General features: G+C 40.3%; 3 protein-coding genes across 6 annotated transcripts; 1 reads left to right on the top strand and 2 right to left on the bottom strand.

Annotated features, from left to right (window-relative positions):
- Nucleotides 1–994: 994 nt before the first annotated feature.
- LOC110852022 (RYamide receptor) lies at nucleotides 995–4,880 on the top strand. Of its 2 annotated transcripts, XM_035854086.1 has the most exons (10): nucleotides 995–1,278; nucleotides 2,145–2,460; nucleotides 2,534–2,614; nucleotides 2,700–2,829; nucleotides 2,919–3,027; nucleotides 3,106–3,198; nucleotides 3,487–3,607; nucleotides 3,669–3,733; nucleotides 4,180–4,248; nucleotides 4,340–4,880. In XM_035854086.1, the coding sequence occupies exons 2-10, from the start codon at nucleotides 2,202–2,204 to the stop codon at nucleotides 4,745–4,747; spliced, it is 1,335 nt and encodes a 444-aa protein (XP_035709979.1). In that variant the 5' UTR covers nucleotides 995–1,278; nucleotides 2,145–2,201; the 3' UTR covers nucleotides 4,748–4,880. The 2 variants fall into 2 exon arrangements, with proteins under 2 accessions (XP_035709979.1, XP_035709980.1); XM_035854087.1 differs by lacking the exon at nucleotides 995–1,278 and having other exon boundaries at nucleotides 1,303–2,460.
- A 25-nt stretch (nucleotides 4,881–4,905) lies between these two features.
- On the bottom strand, nucleotides 4,906–7,854 carry LOC110852024 (RYamide receptor). Its single transcript, XM_035853689.1, has 5 exons — nucleotides 6,815–7,854; nucleotides 6,604–6,714; nucleotides 6,062–6,277; nucleotides 5,847–5,996; nucleotides 4,906–5,778 (listed from the first exon to the last, which is right to left on the bottom strand). The coding sequence occupies exons 1-5, from the start codon at nucleotides 7,325–7,327 to the stop codon at nucleotides 5,632–5,634; spliced, it is 1,137 nt and encodes a 378-aa protein (XP_035709582.1). The 5' UTR covers nucleotides 7,328–7,854; the 3' UTR covers nucleotides 4,906–5,631.
- A 667-nt stretch (nucleotides 7,855–8,521) lies between these two features.
- On the bottom strand, nucleotides 8,522–11,390 carry LOC110851863 (poly(ADP-ribose) glycohydrolase 1). Of its 3 annotated transcripts, XM_022099785.2 has the most exons (8): nucleotides 11,124–11,390; nucleotides 10,972–11,026; nucleotides 10,526–10,888; nucleotides 10,129–10,447; nucleotides 10,008–10,059; nucleotides 9,806–9,932; nucleotides 9,202–9,475; nucleotides 8,522–9,116 (listed from the first exon to the last, which is right to left on the bottom strand). In XM_022099785.2, exons 1-8 carry the CDS (start codon nucleotides 11,247–11,249, stop codon nucleotides 8,717–8,719), a joined length of 1,716 nt encoding a protein of 571 aa, XP_021955477.1. In that variant the 5' UTR covers nucleotides 11,250–11,390; the 3' UTR covers nucleotides 8,522–8,716. The 3 variants fall into 3 exon arrangements, with proteins under 3 accessions (XP_021955477.1, XP_021955476.1, XP_021955475.1); XM_022099784.2 differs by having other exon boundaries at nucleotides 9,806–10,059; nucleotides 10,526–10,885; XM_022099783.2 differs by having other exon boundaries at nucleotides 9,806–10,059.
- Between the last annotated feature and the right edge of the window lie 168 nt (nucleotides 11,391–11,558).

The raw sequence follows: 11,558 nt of genomic DNA on the forward strand, positions 1-11,558 counted from the left end.
TTTCTCGGGGGACAAAAATTTTTATTTGGTAACCGCAATAGTACAAATTGTGCAATGCACCTTTAGATAATCCTAAACTTATGTATAATTTACATGTCTATGGATGCATGTACGAGAGTAAGAACTCTCAACAGTTTATATACATACATAATGCAATTAAACACTAAAGTTAGAACATGATTGCATTGAAATAGTTAACCCTTTAACGTGTATGACTAACGACAAGAAAATGCATTAAATCGGAGACACTATCATTATGTTGTGGTCATGGCGCGGGAGGAGAAATTCAGGAGTTTTTAATAAAACTCGAAAAACTGAAAAATCAAAAATTTAACATTGAGTTGTATAGGGAAATATCCAAATTTTTGGGGAGAAAATCTTCAAATTTAGCATTGTGTTGGCATAGGAGAAATCTCTCAAAATTGCAACAAATTATAGGTCGCGGAGAGAAAATGGTGAAAATCAATGACCTCCTAGAAACGACAATTGTCGTCCTTCCGCGCCATGACTACGATTTTTCAGGACGACTTTTGTCGTACTCCCGAATTAAACCATTTCTTATAAAACGACAATTGTCGTCGTTACAGTTTAAAGGGTTAATTTGTTCATCTGAAAATGCAAATTGAGATTTTTTTCTGGCTCTCTCTACCTTGTCACCTAAATATTTTAAGTATCTATTGTTGTAACTTATGACTTTTGAATTTCTTTAAGTTCCAGTCCAGACTGGAACTTACAGCAAGACACAAATTTTTCAATAATGTAGTCGCTCATAGCGAAGACATCATATCACGTAGCGTAATGGAATTAAAATCTTTTATACTATAAATAGATACTCTACGTATTGCATGAAACTTATAAATTATCAACGTTATTATGACGTAAATCCAATTCATCTCGTAAGATGACCATTGCATTAATAATTACAGGAGAATAATTACAGCATTCCAATTTTTTTAAATCACTGGAGGAAACACCAAGTGCACCGTTGTCTAATCATAAATTCATGATTCGGGTCAAACTATTGACGACAACGGGAAATTCATCATCCTCCACAAGTCGTACTTTCACCTTGTATGTACACTAAAGCCAGGATGAATACTCATCTCAGCCACTCTTGCCATCCAAACACACTTGACTTTGAGGAGAGGCAGTATCTTTCCGAATCTCTCCCTACCCGGGCATCAGTCAGTCAGTTGTGATTGTCCAAAGCCAGCAACCAGGAGTGCGTGTTCCAATTTTCAATTTTGGTGCGGGGCACTTTTGAGACGGCGAGGAAAGGTGAGTGCTTTTAGGATAAAATAGGACGTCCATTTTCCATAACTCAATTGACAAGCACTTTTGTGTAATCAAATTTAAAAATTGAAATCATTCCGACGTCATCCACTTCACTACTTTCTTTCGCATAATTTTGTTTTCATTAATATTTAAAGAGGAAGTTTCTCAAATTCAATTTTCTCAAAAGCAGATCAATATTTGAAGCGAGGAATGATTGTTATTGAAGACAAAACGAGAAATTCTGCAAAAAACTGTAGGGTTTCATTTATCAGTGAGACGGGCAGTGGAATAAAATTCAGAGTCGTGATGAAAGTATGTATGCACGTATTTAGGTGGTTTCGAGCAGTATGGAGAGAAAGTGGTAGAGAAATTAAATAGAAATCGAACCAGCAATCTTTGAAATTTGTCAGTTGGAAAGTGAAAAGTTTCCTTACATTTTTTGCAACTACGACATGAACTGTCACTTAACTACTTCATTCCATTCATCTTCCGTTCCTTCCGCTTAGCATACTTTCTGTCCGCTTCTTTAATTCTACACAAACGTGTCGCTATTTGGATCTCTTCCTATTTTGATAACATGTCCTGATTCCCTTCGACCTTCGCAGTTGAGTTCTTGAAAAAAAATCCAATTCGTTCACTTTTTTTGATTCTTTCAATCACTCTTCCACTTGAATAGATGTTCGTGTCAAACCGTATAAACGGGACTGATCCCATATGTATTTGTTTCCTTGTGTGACGTGACGTGCACACAAACCTAGTTTCATTTCATTCCATGTTGAGTGAGGGCGAGAGCGAGTTCTCCCCAGATCTCTCTGGGGAGAAAACACTTTGGTTTTGAATGCCGAGATTTAAATGTCATTTGATGTTAGAAGAAAACTTTCGACCAGGAAATTAGCAAGGAAGGCACGTGTCTCTCGTGTGGAGGGATGCATCACGCCATCAGCACCTCCCCACCACCTTTTCCTCCAGTATCAACCATGTCAAGTGGCACGGATTACGTTAATCTCTCCACCAATACGCATCCATCCGATATGACAGTTTTTCCGAACATATCGTCGTCCTTCTACCCCTCATTGGAAGCCACGGAATCCTCCCCAGCGGAGGACGCCATCCTGTCCTTCCCACCCTACTTCCAGCTCGTGGTGTACATCCTCTACAACACCATTTTCGTCGCGGCCGTGATAGGTGAGTGAGTTCAAGGCTGCCAAGTGCACTCGAAACATAAAAAATCACTCTCATTTCGAATCATCTCCTTCAGGCAACACTCTCGTCATCTATGTCGTCGTCTCCTCCGCCCGAATGCGTACGGTCACCAACTACCTCATTTGCAATCTTGCCGGTAAAAATCATATATGAATTTAACCCATTAATTTGAGGTCTTGGAGGTTGAAATTTAAAGTCTGTTATAATTTCTGTCTACCCAGTCGGAGATCTCCTCATGGCAATTTTATCAATCCCATTTTCTTACATATCAGTTCTGTATCAGTACTGGCCATTTGGTTTAGTTTTATGTCATCTCGTCAGTTACTCTCAAGCTACCTGTGTCTTCGTGAGGTACGTACTAGCACAGATTTAAAATTACAGTACTCGTTACTAGACTTAAACGTGTATAAGTGTGTTTCATCCATGCCATTTATATTCAGCGCGTACACCCTGATCGTTCTGGCTCTGGATCGTTACTTTGCAATATTATACCCTCTTCAACCCCGGCTGAGAAGGAGCCAAGCGTTGGGGGTCATTTGTGGCGTGTGGGTGAGTACAAGCAAACACAAGCCTACAGGTTGTTTAAAGGACAAGTAACTTAACTTAACGACGACTATTTGTTTGCAGGTAGTAGCTTTGATAACTGCGATACCAATTGCAGTTTTTACCCGGTTGGAAGTAGACGAGGGGAGGGCTGGAGGGCTGCCCTTGTGCGAGGAGGTGAGTGAACCGGTACCTCGTGTAGATTGAATTGTACGGATTTGCTTGCGGAGGTGGAAGAAGAAAACGGCTTAAAAGTCGCTTGTGTTCCACTACCGATTTGTAGCCTAACGAGAATAAGATGTAAATAGTGCAAATCCTTCCTCAGTTGTGTTCTTCGAAGCGTGTGTGTGGGTGATTCCGAGTGCCCAATGCTGAGCTGCTTTCACCCACCACTTTCACCTCCTTCGTAGCCAACTTGCAAAATAAGCTAATGAAATATTGAATATTGCTCTCTTCCTCATGTAGTCGGCCTGGTCGGATGACACACTGCGTCTCGCCTACTCCCTCACGTTGATGTTCATGCAATACTTTTTGCCAGTTTCGGTCCTCATATTTACATACAGCCGAATTGCCATCGCAGTTTGGGGTAACTTACACAATTTTGGCCGTTCCAACTTCTCGTTTTAATTTGCTTTTCCTTCCTCAAGGCAAAAAGGCACCAGGTGAAGCAGAAGATAATCGAGACCAACGACTCGCTCGTGCCAAACGGAAGGTAGATATGTTCACCACTCTCACTTTCCTTATCGTCCACGTCGTTGCAAGTGCTGATTGCAGTTAACTTTAAGCATTAGCCATGTAGTAAATTTTTCTGGGATTTTACATTTCCTGTGACACCATTGTTTAAATGGTTCACACCAAATTAATTTTCTAGTGCTGTTATCTATGTAAGTATGAACACAATATTTAAGCATAAAATGATACGGGCTAATTTAGAATAACAACGTTAACCCGGAGAGTTCGAGATATATATTGAAACGTTAGAGATCTCTTGTTTTCTTAGGGCAAATAAGCACAAAAAGTCCTATAACTTGTGTGAATATTGACCCAGAGAATCGCATATTATTGAATTCATTCCCATACCTGCAGCGAGATTCAATTGTCAAGAAAATCGTTCAAAATGGAAAGTTTACTCTGTTGACTCTCAATTTCTACTTTCAGATGATAAAGATGATGCTCACGGTCGTGATAGCTTACACCCTCTCCTGGCTTCCCTTTAACTGTTTGATAGTAACTGACTAAATAAATTAACGTTGCCTTAAAACATGCGCAGCCATTAAGTAACTCACACCTCTAATGAAACTAACTGACTAATTTCTAGATTTTGCTGAACACCGTCCCCCCGACACACGCTCTCTTCACGACCACCATTCCACCAGATCAACTGGCCATCCTCTACTTCACCTGCCACTTCCTCTCCGTCAGCCACAGCGTGGTCAACCCGGTCATCTACTCGGCTATGAATTCCAACTATCGACAAGCCTTTGCCTCCGCAACCCGAAGAATAAGTTGCGTTTCGAAACTATTTTATGATTTTGAGGCTGATCGCAACAGGCTGCGTTTGCAACGGAGTGGAACCGTCACGACGACGTACACCTTTCAGCATGGTGGACACGGGGGTGTGGTGCTTCACGTCGGTGGGGGCATGCCGCCGCCGGTGAATAGAGCGAGAAGGCAGATGTTCGGTAATGGGAATAAAAACGGAGGTGTGGACGAGAGCTTTATTTAATTCTTAGTTTTTGTATTCCCAAGTTATTCTTATGTAAATATTTAGCATACGAGTTACGTTAAACCTAAAATATTTATTTTTATACCATGTTCCAGTCCAAAGAGAATATATTACATAACAATATGTACAATCATGTATAGCTAAGAATACTGAATTAAACTGTGACTGCATGTTCCACTTTGGAAAAATAGAGAAAGCACGTCAAATCTACTTGGTAAATCTCACCTTATGTTTCGTTAAACTAGGCACATGCACCACTGGAAAAACAATATTGTGAGTCTGGGAATAAAATACCAAAAATTGACATTGACAAATGACATGACAAAGAAAATGACAGAACCCAACAAGGTTATTTTATCAAACATGCAGGCGAGTTTAAGACTTGCTAATCAATCACGATGAAAAGAGAAATCGATACACTTTCTCTCTCTCTGTGTCTCAGGACTTTATATGAGTGAGGCTCCTACGTATCGAAAAGTGGTCCAATGAGGAGTTTGATATCATTATACAAACAATGGATAGCAATTAAGAAATTTTGAGAAGGAGAATGAATAAGTGTCCAAGACAGGTGTCCATCCGGGCGGAATTAACAAGAAAGAGAAAGTTTGAAGGAAGCGACGTGACAGCGGATTTGACTCTATTTTAGTACAAAGTTATTGTCTACACTCACTCATTCTGCCGTTATTATCAATACTGTTACCATGCTGCATAGTCCTCCTATAAATTAGCGGGTTAAATTGGATTGCATGCTGTGACACACTTTGTCCAAATGATAAGTAAAACTTTCATGAAAGATTATTCAAGTCGATGGAATTAGTGAGATGGGACTTCTTTCGCCATATTATGTACATCACGTCTCTATAAATACATAAATCAGGGAATAATCACGTCAAAAATAATGCAACCACACCTCTCGCCCCATCCCCACGCCGTCCTCTACCAGTGCACTTTCTAAAAACGAGCACAAACCCCTCTCGAAATCTCTCGTTTGATCCATAAATTAATGGATTGAGACAAGAGTGCGTCATGGCCTGTAAGTAAAATTGATGTACGACAAGAGCAACCTCAAGATAAATTAAGGGGACAAATGGCCACTCACCAACCAATGACAGAGCACATATGCATACTCAACACGAGGAAATGGGTCGCTCTCAACGTCCTGGATGATCTCCAGGTATAAGTACAAGAGATTGAGAGGCAGCCAGCTAAGCGTGTAACAGGTCACCACAAGGATGAGCGTTGAGATTGTCTACATTTGGAGCAATGCAACATGTGAAATATTGTGTTGTCACTTTTAATGACCACTTCGCATACCCTCCGTTTGGCTCGATTTAACCGCTCCTCCCTCACGGACTTGTTCATTATCCCGCTGTTGCTGCTGCCCTCCAAAACGGGACTAGTTTTCTTCCACCAGATTTCAATGGCAATTCTGCCGTATGTGAAGATCAGGACAAAAATTGGAATGAAGTACTGGAGTAGGAGCAAGGTCAGGGTGTAGGCGAGACGAAGGTCGGGCCTTGGCCATCCAATCTGTAATCAAGGAGAATATCCATTCGAGTAAAACAAAGAACGTCGTTGATGTCATGGTTTGAGTCACTTGGAGGAACACTTAAACATGAGACAGGAAATAGAATTTATAAGGAGAAGGCAATGGCTAGTGAAAAGGTGGAGGGTACTCTTTATAATTAAAGGCACTCAAATAAATCAAGCTGTCCATCACCATTAAATCCCCACTGACTCAAGATAATTGAAACCAATTCATTATTGAGCTCTTTCCCCCCTGTGGTCCCATATTGTGGGCTGCTCTGTAAATAAGTCATGCTTTCTCCACGCGTTCTAATCGCAGTGGGACTCACCTCTTCACAAAGTATTCTGCCAGGCTCCCCTTCTTCTTCTCCTTCGTGCACCTCCCTCAACCCAACGACCACCCACACTGGCAGACTCACAAGAATGCTCCCAACCTTAACAAGTAAATATGTTTTTATAAGCAAATTTTAGTAAGTTGCTAGTCAAATATCAACTGCATAAGTCAAGTACAATCAACGTAATAAATAGATAAGTATGTACCCATACACCACCAATAACCCATCCAACTACTCCCTCCCCCCATCTCCCCCCTCCGCAGCAGCCTCGATTCTGCCCCTTGTCCCACCTCACGATGACCCACCACCTCTCCAAGCTCAACATCACCAGCGTCCAAGCACTCACAAAGACGAAGACAACGGTCAAAGGTGTCACCAGGTGACAGAGCACCTCTCCAAAAGACCAGGACTGAAGGAGTATGGAGATATATCCAAAAGGTACGCACAGAATGGTCAGCATGTCCCCCACGGCCAGGTTGGCAATGAGAAAGTTGGAGTTGGTTCTCATTTTAGGGATTGTTAGGACGACGAGTATGACGAGAAGATTGCCAATGACAGCAGCCAGGAGGGTGACGGTGTAGAGGGTGTGGAGAAGAAGGTGGAATTCGGGTGGATACGTAAACGGGGCTAACAACAGGGGGTAAATTGTCTCATTGTCGTAGGTGTGGTTGAAATTGTAATCCAAGTCTTGATCTGGGTGGTCGTTGCTGTTCCCCATGGCTAAATACACTTATTGCAATTGGAATCTTCTTAATATCTGAAAAACCGAAGTATGAAAAGACAGAAACTATAAAACTCTGACAGCTCTCAAACACGTCAAATACGTATATAAACCATTTATCCTGAACAAAGTCTCACTTAGCCTCTACATATGCATCTGTACACTGCTCCCAGTATTCTATAGTTATCCTGTGACAAAGTCTTCACTATCTTCACAAGCACACATGCAATAGAAAAATCAGAACGGTTAGGTATTTATTTGTGTCAGTGAGATCGAGACTTCAAAAATCTGGCTCTGAGAAAAGTAATCCGAGAGCGACCAAGAAAAGAACCTAGTTTCAAGGAAGTGTGGGAAGTCACCGAGTAGAAATAAATATAAATAAGTAGTAGCTGCTCCCCTCAAGTCTGAGACTGGACTGGCTAAACGGGTGAGAAAGAGGACTTTCTTCGACACTTTCACCACCACCACGTCTGCACTGCTGGCTTTCTCCGCTCCCCCGGCTCTATTCCTCAGCCGCCTCGCACTCATCCTTTGTCCGCCTTGCATTGTTATGCTTGTCAGCTACAATAATAGATTCTCACTCATGGACGTACTTGGTTCTCATCGGCCCTGTCCGTCTCGTCTTAAATTTGTCCTTGGAAAATGTGTCAATTTTTCACCGTTTCTTCCTTGCCGAATTAGGGCTCGTTTAACGCCCAATTTTTCATGGTCTCATTTTCCTGTCAGACTCTCCTCGATTTCCTCGGGTACAAATAAAACGGAGCAACTTATTCTAATTTTTCAAATTACTTATTACACAATAACTCACTCTGTCTCTCTTATCATAGTTTTCACTCTCATCCTTTCATTCAATGTATGAACACTGTGTCATCGTTTTTCCACATGGAATTACAATATTGTGAAAAAGTCGAGAGAAAGAGCGAGCGAGTCGTGTGAGGGAAGAATGAGAATTGTGTAAGCAACAGATCTCTTAGCAAAAAATACAGAAATAACTTCTGGGCTTGTGGGAACTTATGGACTTTGAAATCTCAAATTCCCCTAAATTTTGGTATTCTACTGTCTAGGAGTTATGCTCAATTTTAATAATTTTTGAGAGCCCAACCCCACATAGTGACTGATGCAGTGAATAACTTGACATGTTGATTAATGAGGATGGGAAATTACGGCATTTGAAGTGAGCATAACTCGTAATTACAATGCTTTCTCTTCTGGATTTGATTTAATGACTTGTACTGCAACGCATTGTACAGGGTTATCAATTAAGATTAATTTAACACAGCTAAAATATTAAAATAAGCGTATTTCCAAACTGCTCTATCAAAATTAAAAGTGAGAATCAGTCGTGCTCAGAATACATATTAATACATCGAAATATTCAAATTCGTTTCATTTAAAATGTTTTTCCAGGAATTGGAACAAGGATTTTGGACTTTTGAAGAAGGAAGGTGACTTGATTTCAGTCAGATAATAGCATTTCAAAGCTTCGCAAAGAGTTCCCACCCTGACCCCTTTCCGCCCAAGTGATTTGACCGTTCGTAAAATATCTTCGCCTTGCTCCTTGTTCCCCATCACGTAGTAGTGCAGTGCTCGCTGTCCTGCCTGCGATGCTGCCATCCATTGAATGATGAATTTTAATTCTGGGCTTCCATTGTAATTTCCACAGCCCCAATTTCCCGTGGCGATGGGCGAGACATGATTTTGCTGACTTCTTAATTTGAAGGCACAAAAACACTTATTGAGCTCGCGGTGTACAAATTCTTTTTCAAACTGTCGTTCTGCCTCATTTCTGAAAGGTGCATAAGTATATCACTTAAGGCATAATTTATTAGCAATAATAATGATAATATTTAATTTCTGTATAATTTGCATACGCTCGAAAGTAGCAAGCATCCATCACCGCTATTTGGCCTTTCCTCCGCCCAAAAGGGTCTAACACTACTGGATCTCGTGGGTCGTTGCAAAATGTGCCCTTGAATGCAAAGGTATCAGCACAACCAGAATACAAGGAAAACTGTTGACATCCAGTAATGATCATGACTTCGTTCGACTCGAGAGCTTCCGTGAATAATCTCGCAGCTATTAGCTCAGGACAAATAGAAAACCTGATTTCTTCCATCAATGCTCCATTTCCAGTGACGCCTCCTCCTGTTAAAATATGTCATACATTGAACACATTTAGCATATTATGCAATTGAAGAAATTAACTCTGGCAAGCAGATAAATGTATACGCTAATAGAAGTAGCGGAAGAGCTATTGTTCACTTTAGGTATACCATTAACTCGTAAACTAGATATATTTGACTTTTGATAAGCCTAGAAGGCCACTGACCCCAATGTGCACTTTGCTACCCTTAAAATGACCCCTAAAATGGCAACACATTTGATAGGAGTTTCTATTTCAATATTTACCGATCTGTGAAGGTCATACTGATTTTATTTAAGCACAAGCAAATTGATAAAATGCTTTACTCTCACCCACAAGGCGATTGGCAAAGTCGATCTGAAGGCTTTCTCGAGCATCTTCAATTCGATTACGATGATCCACATGCACCATGGACATTTGTTCCTTGGAAATTGTCCAATCTGGAGGGTTTCCTCCAGACTTTCGTTCGAATGATATTAATGAACCTTCTCCTTCAAGACGTCCAATTTCTTTGAAATAATTAAGAATACATACAATTTTTTCCAACTTTGGCTTTGAATTTCCACGAGCACCTCCATCGAACAATCTGAGAAAGACATTCATAAATTAGCCAGACCGATGACCAATGTGTCAAGCACGATAATTATAAGCATACTTGAAGAAGTTAATTTCAGGAAGTTCTTGCCCAACGAGTTCAAATCGTTTAGGAAATGTGCACAAAAACGCATTAGCTAAAATGCAACGAATCTGACCTTGTGTGAGAAACAAGGTTTTTTGCTGATTCTTTCTCAAAATGGGGATTCCAGAGGTGAACCTTTTGTCTATTTCGAGAGCTGCCCGAGAAATAATTGGGAATGCGGTTTGTAAACTGGAACTAACTCTTCGATCGTTTAACAAATTGAAGGAGAAATCATTCACTTTTGAGTTGAACTTCCTAACTGAAGCATGAATCTGATTTCCTGCTTGACTCATGTCTGCAAAGTGAAAATTCCAGACCGCACGTAAAAATTAGTCGTACTTATTTCTGTGCTTGTTCATGTAAACACAATTACCCAATTTTTTTTCAGAGATGAATTTGTTGAGCATGGCCAACTCTCCTTTGATTATGTCCCACTTTTTTACGGAATCCAGGTGACGTTGGTGATTGTTCGCCAAAGTCGGGATCGCTGTGTTGGCCGGGTTGTGAGGAAGCCGAACAAAATTGCCACCTACCCAGTGTCTATTTCCTGTACCGAAATCGCTCTCTAGCTGCTCAGATGACGATTCATGTGGAAATAGGCAAATGATACTCGTACTGTATTTTTGTTCCAGATCTCTTAAATCTGGAGAAATTTGTGTCCGGAACTGGGCAATTGCGGTGGATGTAGATGGAACCGTCGGGCCTTGAAGGAGCCCTTGGTAATTACCTTGTGCTGCTGAATAATTGTTCACATTTATAACTAATATTGCACCATTTTGTGCGAAATGAGGAGTATTTATGTAGCGTGATGATTATTACTGATCTGGGAGGCAGGAGTTGGTGATGGAAATGGTCTGACGGTTCCTAATTGTTGCTAAAATAATGGAATTAAGCTAGTTAATTAAATTATAAAAAGTATTAGTTTAGCTAAGCATTATTTATTTGGGAACAATTTTAATTATGTAAGTCACCACTGTTTGATGAGCGATAGGTTCAAATCCTAGTTGAACTGGACTATTTAGATTGCGCAAATCTTGATCCACCTTGTAATATAGACTAGATTCGGAAATTCCTTCGGTTTTTAAAATTGTGGACATTTTGTTTGGAGTTTAAATATAATAGACTGCCAATGTCAAGAATATCTACTCAATTTTTTGATGAAATAATCCACTGACCCTGATCTTATTAGTAAATATGTACATTTAGCAGTAAACACGTATTGAAATTATGAGATTTAGATTATGTGGTCGGTAATTTGTTTAACATGCAAATTAGTTTTTAATTTGAGTGTATTTGCGCAAAGTGCAAATATTTGCCATCATAATGTATGACAAATCCTCATATTTAGATATTGTATTATCAGGAGTTGACGCATTGTCAAGAGATAAGTCTCTCATCTTTATTAT

Source organism: Folsomia candida, unplaced genomic scaffold (genome assembly GCF_002217175.1).
Source record: "Folsomia candida strain VU population unplaced genomic scaffold, ASM221717v1 Fcan01_Sc007, whole genome shotgun sequence".
NCBI classification, from domain to species: domain Eukaryota; kingdom Metazoa; phylum Arthropoda; class Collembola; order Entomobryomorpha; family Isotomidae; genus Folsomia; species Folsomia candida.

What these genes read in the sequence shown, in the direction of transcription:
- LOC110852022 (XM_035854086.1), top strand. Translation starts at nt 2,202, where the DNA reads ATGCATCACGCCATCAGCACCTCCCCACCACCTTTTCCTCCAGTATCA. An exon ending in GGCTGCCCTTGTGCGAGGAG is followed by an intron (nt 3,199 to 3,486) that starts GTGAGTGAACCG and finishes TTCCTCATGTAG; the next exon opens with TCGGCCTGGTCGGATGACAC. An exon ending in TCGCTCGTGCCAAACGGAAG is followed by an intron (nt 3,734 to 4,179) that starts GTAGATATGTTC and finishes TTCTACTTTCAG; the next exon opens with ATGATAAAGATGATGCTCAC.
- LOC110852024 (XM_035853689.1), bottom strand. Translation starts at nt 7,327, where the DNA reads ATGGGGAACAGCAACGACCACCCAGATCAAGACTTGGATTACAATTTC. An exon ending in GCAGAATACTTTGTGAAGAG is followed by an intron (nt 6,278 to 6,603) that starts GTGAGTCCCACT and finishes CCTTGATTACAG; the next exon opens with ATTGGATGGCCAAGGCCCGA. An exon ending in TAAATCGAGCCAAACGGAGG is followed by an intron (nt 5,997 to 6,061) that starts GTATGCGAAGTG and finishes CTCCAAATGTAG; the next exon opens with ACAATCTCAACGCTCATCCT.
- LOC110851863 (XM_022099783.2), bottom strand. Translation starts at nt 11,249, where the DNA reads ATGTCCACAATTTTAAAAACCGAAGGAATTTCCGAATCTAGTCTATAT. An exon ending in AACTCCTGCCTCCCAGATCA is followed by an intron (nt 10,889 to 10,971) that starts GTAATAATCATC and finishes ACAATTATTCAG; the next exon opens with CAGCACAAGGTAATTACCAA. An exon ending in CTTTGCCAATCGCCTTGTGG is followed by an intron (nt 9,476 to 9,805) that starts GTGAGAGTAAAG and finishes ATATTTTAACAG; the next exon opens with GAGGAGGCGTCACTGGAAAT.